The sequence below is a fragment of the Trachemys scripta genome, chromosome 10 (genome assembly GCF_013100865.1).
Source record: "Trachemys scripta elegans isolate TJP31775 chromosome 10, CAS_Tse_1.0, whole genome shotgun sequence".
Classification (NCBI taxonomy): domain Eukaryota; kingdom Metazoa; phylum Chordata; order Testudines; family Emydidae; genus Trachemys; species Trachemys scripta.
Window position 1 is genome coordinate 151,829 of NC_048307.1, and position 8,631 is coordinate 160,459.

At 41.5% G+C, this 8,631-nt stretch overlaps 1 protein-coding gene across 2 annotated transcripts; it reads left to right on the forward strand.

The window, feature by feature from the left end:
• The first annotated feature begins 569 nt into the window (after positions 1-569).
• LOC117884359 lies at positions 570-4,276 on the forward strand. Of its 2 annotated transcripts, XM_034784700.1 has the most exons (5): positions 570-643; positions 1,139-1,372; positions 1,634-1,740; positions 1,982-2,143; positions 2,228-4,276. In XM_034784700.1, exons 4-5 carry the CDS (start codon positions 2,063-2,065, stop codon positions 2,882-2,884), a joined length of 738 nt encoding a protein of 245 aa, XP_034640591.1. In that variant the 5' UTR covers positions 570-643; positions 1,139-1,372; positions 1,634-1,740; positions 1,982-2,062; the 3' UTR covers positions 2,885-4,276. The 2 variants fall into 2 exon arrangements, with proteins under 2 accessions (XP_034640591.1, XP_034640593.1); XM_034784702.1 differs by lacking the exon at positions 570-643 and having other exon boundaries at positions 1,138-1,372.
• The last annotated feature ends 4,355 nt before the right edge of the window (positions 4,277-8,631 follow it).

Genomic DNA, 8,631 nt, shown 5'->3' on the forward strand with positions numbered 1-8,631 from the left:
ACTGTCATCGCAGTGAGCTGAGGCTGCAGGGGAGGGGAAACAGCAGGGGAGGGGCTGGGGGCTAGCCTCCCAGGCCAGGAGCTTAGAGGCCGGGCAGGAGGGTCCCGCCTGCCGGATGTGGCCTGCGAGCCGTAGTTTGCCCACTTCTGGTTTAAGTACAGCAGTTGCTGTCATCATCACATCTCCATCTTCTTTAATTATCAGAGGGGATACTTTTCCGTTATGTCAAAGGAAGAAAGTTGGTTGTAGTGCACACCATGAAACAAGCTCTACAACTCTTTCAACAGTATCATGACAGTCCACAGGGTGGACATCAAGGAATAGTCAAAACAACACTGACCATGAACAAAATATACTATTGGCCTGGGATGACAAAAGACAGCGCTGATTGAGTCTGTACTGGAATAAAACTAAATCCTGTAATAATTACTTTATATTTTAAATACAAGTTTTACATTTACATTGTAAAGAGCAGTAATTATACATTTGCTGCAACATGTACAATCCCTTCCAATAATATTTTCATACAAGAAATTTAATGTCATCCTATTATTTTGTCTTCATTATGTAGGTTTCACAATGTCTTTGTTGCCGGAAAGTAGGAAAGGAATTAAATCTAGATACCACCTTGAAAAGCATAAAGGTGAGTTTTGAACTCTGACACAGCTACAAACTTTCTTCAGAATTTCCTTTTACCTTCCTTCCACTGTCAAAGCATTAGGAATGTTTTTAGTGTGGACTGCTTGTACGTTATATCAAATCTCATTCTCTGCCCTGGAAAACCGTTAAGAAGCCTTAGAAATAGAGAGTTCAAGATAATAGCTTAGCATTATGCATTTTTACAATTGCTACACAATGAGGCCTTTAATTCCCAATAAATGCAATGCATGTGAGTGGCACAACAGAATGCAACAATGAGCTGCATTGCTCCGTGCACTGCGATATTTCCGCAGATTTATTATTATATTATCTTTCTCACAAGTTTTCCTGATTTTTTTTCTTTGTGTTCTGAATTGTTATGATAGTGTGGTTATGGAACCCACTTCAGTGTTCGGTATGCTTACTATTTATGGCCTTATTGAGAATAGGAAGTACTAGAAATCCAAAGAATGACTCCAACCAGTTCCTTTTCATACAGGTCACTCAGCTCTTTGGATTGGTGGGAATGGATTTAATGGGCCCATTACCGGCAACAAAGAAGGGATACCAATATATAATGACAGCAACAGACTATCTTACAAGATGGTTTCATGCATTTCCAATTAAAAATAAGTCTGCATCTGTGATGGCCAAGAAAATGTACAAATTCATACAGCAATATGGATGTCCACAGCATATACTGACATATTGTGGGTCAGAATTCAATAATGAGGTAATTACTTATTTCTGTTTTTGACTATGTCTTCAACCACACTTTCACATCACAGTGAATGTTGGCTTCATTGTCCTTGTGAGTTCTTCTTAATGGACACTTGTGTGTCAAAATGGCCATAAATTCCCACTCAATTTATGTCAAGGATTACTGCTGGTCACCCCATCAGCGTTTCTATAATCTTTTTTTTTTTTTTTTTTAATATATAAACACACCAAATCTGTCCAGAGGAACAGATGGCATACATTTTTTTCCTTTCAGCTTAACATAGAGATGTGCAAAAAATTGGGAATACAACGGAGCTTGACCAGCCCATACCATCCATAAACCAATGGACTAGCTGAAAACACAAACAAATCCATCAAAAGGTAATTTTAGGCCAGTGGAAATTACACTATTAATAGAAAGGAGACTGCACTATCACAGAAGCTAAAAATTGCGATACATTTTTAGTACGTTGAAACTCAACTTGTCTTTTATTTTGAGTAAATGGAATTATCCCACTCACTACGATGGCCTCTTTACACCTTTTAGATTGCATACAATTTCTCTCAGTAAAGACAGTACTTTCCCCTTCCCCAACAAATAATCCATCACCATTTTTTACAGACTGTGGAAGTTGGTTGATGATAGTGCGACTAATTGGGATGAATTTCTTGGTGACGTATTTTCTTTGCAAACAAAACCAAAATGACAACCAAATTCTCACCCTATCGACTACTGTATGGCTTTGAGCCAAGATTCCCAGACCAAGTCTCAGACAAGTACACAGTAAGTGTCCTTCAGCTTTCACTTGCATATGTTATTCTGTGATTGTTCATTTTACAAACACAACTCCTCCATTTGTTTCCCAAGCCAACAGATTTAGAACAATTTGATGAAGAATACTACAAAGACTACATCATGAAAAATGAAGGCAGCCGGGATGCTGAAACTAAAGTGGCTATTACTAATATTTCAAATGCACAAGAAAAGCAACAAATACAGTATGCCAAAACTAAGACTCGTAAACATGGGGAAATAACATTCAAAGTTGATGACACTGTCTTGTTACTGAATGTGAGAAGGAAAACAAGAAAGGGAGGGCAGCAAGACCCTACCTACGTGGAACCATACAAAATTGCCGCTGTAGAGGGCAAAAGAGTTAAATTAGAAAACAAGTTAGGCAAAGGTTTAGCAACATTGTACAGTATCTCCCAACTAAAAGTATTTAAAGAGCCTCCAAAATTAGGTGAGGAAAACATATCACAGAGAAACATCGAAAAGGAAACGGCTGTGGATGACACTGTGAAAACCTCTGAGGTAGGAGAAATGGGAGGCAATGTATCTCACAAGCCTCACAACAGCCAAGTGGAGGTCACACACACAGAAAAGGAGGAGTGTGTAGTGTCAGGAGTTTCAAGCAGTCATCCAGGTGATTTTGATGACATGGTTATGGAGGATGATGAAGAGAGAGAATGGTTTCTCAAAGGTATTGCTTACCACACAAGTGTTTTTAAAAGATTTTGTTGACACACGTCTATTTATGAAGCATGTCAATAGTCTCCATGTGGGAAGGCCACATGTAATATAATGGCCAACCAGTAACACACTACTAGGCGGAGAAGTCTTCTTCACTACACCAGCACAGGCTTATACACTTCCGGTCTACAGAGCGGAACTAGTGCGTTGGCTGAGAGACGAACATAAGGTCCCCAAACCTCCCTGCGCCGTGGCTCCTTCCAATGGAGTGTCAGAATTAGCGACCTTGCTGCGACTGAGCATGCGCAAGTGATCTGAGCATGCTCAGTAATATCTTCTGAAGCCGGTGCCCTTAGTTGTCTATGTCAGTGGGAACGTCCAAGCTGCTGAAAAGGGAGTCGGGACGGCCATGGGCCGTTTGTGCAGGGGCCTAGCTGTTTCTAGAGAGGGTAAAGGGTGCGCAAGCCAAGGTTCAAGAGGGAGATATGTTGCCAGGCAGCAGGGGAGGAGCGGAGGCGATAACATTTACTGGAAATGCAGTGAGCCATCTGCTGTGGTTTCCGAAGTGGGGCAGAGTGGCAGGAGGCTCGTGCTCCTAGCTGTGGGGGGCTGTCAGCGCCCTTCCCTGTGGCTGTGGTGTTAGAGGCGTAGTACAGCCCAATGCCTAGAACCCAGAGGTATTTAGGCTCCTAATTTTCATTTATTTAAGAGCCCTGGAAACGATCCTGTTGCCCCCATTCTTCAGTTGATTTACTGACTCCTCATTAGCTTCTCTGGAGTGAGCTAGGCTACCCTATGCTTTAACCTCAGGAGGATGGACATTGGTGGCAGGTGGGGAGTGGAGTGGCTCTAGCTTAGGTCCTTTGAAAAACCTGAGATGGTATCAGACTATGTAGTAACCTTCCATAGAATCTGAAATGTACACTTTTGACAAATGAGCATTGGGGATCAAACCCCAGCCACATTCCCGCTATCCATCCCAATTGATAGCTGTTAGTCTGTTGGTGATCTCCTTTTTACACTTTGGCAACATATGTCAACCTTGTTATATCCATAAGGCTATTTATTGAATTGAGTATGGAAGGAGCCAAGTATTTTTTTCCTCATAGGCTTTTACCCCATTAATGGGTTTGTTTATATTGTAGTAGTGATGAATCTGCTCATTGCATAAGGGTTTCTGGTAAATGTGTGTCACTGATACAACCTTCTTTCTCTGGTCTCTCTACATCTGGGCAGAATTGGCATACATAGACAAAGGAGATATGTTGTTTCCAAAGGCACCAAGGTCTCTGCTTAATCCTTCTTGAAGGCTCCTTATGCTTTTCCTGAGCACTCTACCCAGTATGGGGGTTTCTTTGCATGTTCATAGAATCATAGAATATCAGAGTTGGAAGGGACCTCAAGAGGTCATCTAGTCCAACCCCCTGCTCAAAGCAGGACCAATTCCCAGCTAAATCATCCCAGCCAGGGCTTTGTCAAGCCGGGCCTTAAAAACCTCCAAGGAAGGAGACTCCACCACCTCCCTAGGTAACGCATTCCAGTGTTTCACCACCCTCCTAGTGAAATAGTTTTTCCTGATATCCAACCTGGACCTCCCCCACTGCAACTTGAGACCATTGCTCCTTGTTCTGTCATCTGCCACCACTGAGAACAGCCGAGCTCCATCCTCTTTGGAACCCCCCTTCAGGTAGTTGAAGGCTGCTATCAAATCCCCCCTCATTCTTCTCTTCTGGAGACTAAACAATCCCAGCTCCCTCAGCCTCTCCTCATAAATCATGTGCTCCAGACCCCTAATAATTTTTGTTGCCCTCCGCTGGACTCTTTCCAATTTTTCCACATCCTTCTTGTAGTGTGGGGCCCAAAACTGGACACAGTATTCCAGATGAGGCCTCACCAATGTCGAATAAAGGGGAACGATCACGTTCCTCGATCTGCTGGCAATGCCCCTACTTATACAGCCCAAAATGCCGTTAGCCTTCTTGGCAACAAGAGCACACTGTTGACTCATATCCAGCTTCTCGTCCACTGTGACCCCTAGGTCCTTTTCTGCAGAACTGCTACCTAGCCATTCGGTTCCTTGATGAAGAGCTCATTGGACAGAACTGCTGGTCCAGTATTGCCACAGTTGATTCCAGCTGCACATTCAGCACAAACCAAAGTGAGGCTGGCAGTCTGATGGCTTCACAGTGCTGTTTGTATACAACCTGACATGAAAGTCTGGATCCGATAAAATATGTGTCTCTTGTCTCCTTCCATTGGGTTTCAAACGGAGCAAGCTTATTTATCCTCAAGGCATGCTGAAAAGCTTATCTTTTTATCCAGGTTTACAGAGACTGGGAAAGAGATAAGCATGTATCTTGGAACATGGTTTGAGAGTAGCACCATGGCTAGGTGTATGTTTTTAGGGGGTTCTCTGCTTTTATAATAAAACATGCTTTTCCATCAGAGGAGAGGATGTGAGAACAAACAGCACATCACAGATGTGTAGTCACACTGCTTAATGCACTACTCCAAAGCACTCAAATACTGCCATGGTTAGCCAAGTATAAAAACTGTTATTAAATTCTATTCCATATATCTTTAAAATTATATTAAGGGTGCCCATTTAGATAGAGAAGAGGTTGTGTGGTGTTTTTTGGCTTGTATATAAAAATAATGGTGGAAATCTGGTTCATGCAAATGTGTACTTCGATTAAATGATCTTGAGCAGAAAACTATCATGTGAGATGTGGCTGACACTAGTTGTAGGTGTATAATTTGAACTAGGGACATGACTAGTGCCTGGTAAATTCATTATCTTGCTTCCTGAAAAGTAGATGCCTCATATTATCCAGCAATGTACATGCACTGTGAGCTCATGACTTGCTCCTATTAATACCAATACAGCAAAATCCATAGGGCTTGGGTCCTTATTGTGCTGTGCCTTGTACAAAGCTGCAGTAAAAGACAGGCAAGGCCCCTAAAGAGTTTACAAACTAAGACATAACAAGGAGATGGGAGAGCCATGCAACAGCAATGGTGGAGGATTTCAAGAGTAATAGGAATGCATAATAGACTATGCATAATTGGCAGGTTTCAATTATCCACCTCCTCCCATGAGTACTAGTAGCATTAGGTCACTGATAAAATTCTACTAGAATTCTTTGAGAGGGTCAATGAATATGGACAAGGGTTATCCAGTGGGTACTGGGACTCTCAGAAAGCCTTTTAAAAGGTCCCTCACCAAAGGTTCTTAAACAAAGCAAGCAGTCATGGAATAAGAGAGAAAGTCTTGTCATGGATCAGTAACTGCTTAAAAGACAGGAAACAAAGTGTAGGAATAAATGGTCCATTTTCAGAATGGAGAGAGGTAAATAGTGGTGTCCCTCAGGGGCCTGTACTGAGACCAGTGCTGTTCAACATATTCATAAATGATCTGGAAAATTGGGTAAACAGTGAGATGGCAAAATTTGCAGATAATACAAAATTACTCAAGTTAGTTAAGTCCAAAGCAGACTGCAAAGAGTTACACAGAGATCTCACAAAACTGGGTGACTGGGCAACAAAATGGTAAATTCAAAAAAATTCAATGTTGATAAAGGCAAAGTAATGCAGATTGGAAAACATATTTCCTACTATACATACAAAATGATGGGGTCTAAATTAGCTGTTACTGCTCAAGAAAAATCTTGGAGTCATGATGGATAGTTCTCTGAAAACATCCACTCAATATATAGCAGCAGTCAAAAAAGCTAACGTTAAGAACCCTTAGGAAAGGGATAGATAGTAAGACACAGAATATCACAATGCCACTATATAAATCTATGGTATGCCCACACCTTGAATACTGTGTGCTGTTCTGGTTGCCACATCTCAAAAATATATATATATTAGAATTAGAAAAGGTACAGAGAAGAGCAACAAAGATTACTAGGGGTATGGAATAGCTGCCATAGCATAGAATCATAGGACTGGAAGGGACCTCAAGAGGTTATCTAGTCCTGTCCCTTGCGCTCATGGAAGGCCCAAGTATTATGTAGACCATCCCTGACTGGTGTTTGTCTAACCTGCTCTTAAAGATCTCCAATGATGGAGATCCCACAACCTCCCTGGGCAATTTATTCAAGTGCTTAACCACTCTGATGAGAAGTTTGTCCTAATTTCCAACTTAAACCTCCCTAGTTACAGTTTAAGTCCATTGTTTCTTGTCCTATCCTCAGAGGTTGAGAATAATTTTTCTCCCTCTTCCTTCTAACAACCTTTTATGTACTTGAAAACTATTATCATGGCCCCTCTCAGTCTTCTCCAGACTAAACAAACCCAATGTTTTTCAATCTTCCCTCATCGGCCATGTTTTCTAGACCTTTAATCATTTTTTTCCCCTTCTTCTCTGGACTTTCTCTAATTTGTCCACATCTTTCCTGAAATGTGGCACCCAGAACTGGACACAATATTCCAGTTGAGGTCTAATCAGTATGAAGTAAAGCAGAAGAATTACTTTTTGTGTCTTACAATACTCCTGCTAATACAAAAAAAGCAAACATCGTTCCGGGATGTAAGTGTTACACTGTGGACTCTCATTTAGCTTGTGATCCACGATGACCCCCCAGATCCCTTTCTGCAGTACTCCTTCCTAGGCACTCATTTCCCATTTTGTACATGTGCAACTGATTGTTCCTTCCTAAGTGAAGTACTTTGCATTTGTCCTTATTGAATTTCATCCTGTTTACTTCAGACCATTTTTCCGGTTTGTCCAGATCATTTTGAATTTTAATCCTATCCTCCAAAGCACTTGCAGCTATGATGAGAAATTAAAAAGACTTACTTTTCAGTTTGGAAAAGAGATGACTAAGGAAGGATAGGATAGAGGTCTATAAAATCATGACTGCTGTAGAAGAAGTAAATAAGGAAGTATTATTTACTCCTTCACATAACACCAAAACCAGGGGTCACCTAATTAAATTAATAGGCAGCATGTTTAAAACAAACAAAAGGAAGTACTTCTTCACACAACAGACAACCTGTGGAACTCATTGCCAGGGGATGTTGTGAAGGCCAAAATTAGAATGGGGTTAAAAAAAAGAAGTAAGTTCATGGAGGATAGGTCCATCAATGGCTATTAACCAAGATGATCAGGGATGCAACCCCATGCTCTGGTGTCCCTAGCCTCTGACTGCCAGAAGCTGGGAGTGAACGATGAGATAGATCACTCAATGATTGCCTATTCTGTTCATTCCTTCTGAAGCACCTGGCATTGGCCACTGTCAAAAGACAGGATACTGGACTAGATGGACCGTTGGTCTGATCCAGTATGACTGCTGTTATGTTCTAAAAAGGTAAAGTTCTGTATTAGAAGTGCAGGTCCTTTGTTCAGCTCTAAAGGATCACTGATGGGCATGTACAGGTTAGCTTCTTCCTAACTGACACCAGAAAGATTCCTAGGGAGAGTGTAGCTAAGATTTATGATAGTCTTCGTCCTACACTTGGATGTCTTGATAGAGTTACTGGTCTTCAGAAGGGCAACTTGCCTTTACTACCACCCACCTGCTGCATAGATCAGCTGAATTTTGTTAAATTTGGCTTCCAAGGGAGGGGAGAAAACTTCACACCGTGGTAATAGTTATGGTAGAGTCACCAGTACAATCTATATCAGTTGAGGAAAATGGTTGGTGCTAAAATGAAGATTTGAGGCTCAGTAGAATTTACTGTAGATTAGCACAGTGGTTCTCAAACTTTTGTACTGGTGACCCCCTTTCACACAGGAAGCCTCTGAGTGCAAACCCCCCCCCACACACACACAAATTAAAAATAAACACTAT

Excerpts from the sequence above, each read along its gene's own strand:
- LOC117884359 (XM_034784700.1), top strand. The coding sequence starts at position 2,063 with ATGACAACCAAATTCTCACCCTATCGACTACTGTATGGCTTTGAGCCA. Across the intron at positions 2,144-2,227 it reads AAGTCTCAGACAAGTACACA|CCAACAGATTTAGAACAATT; the intron begins GTAAGTGTCCTT and ends TTGTTTCCCAAG.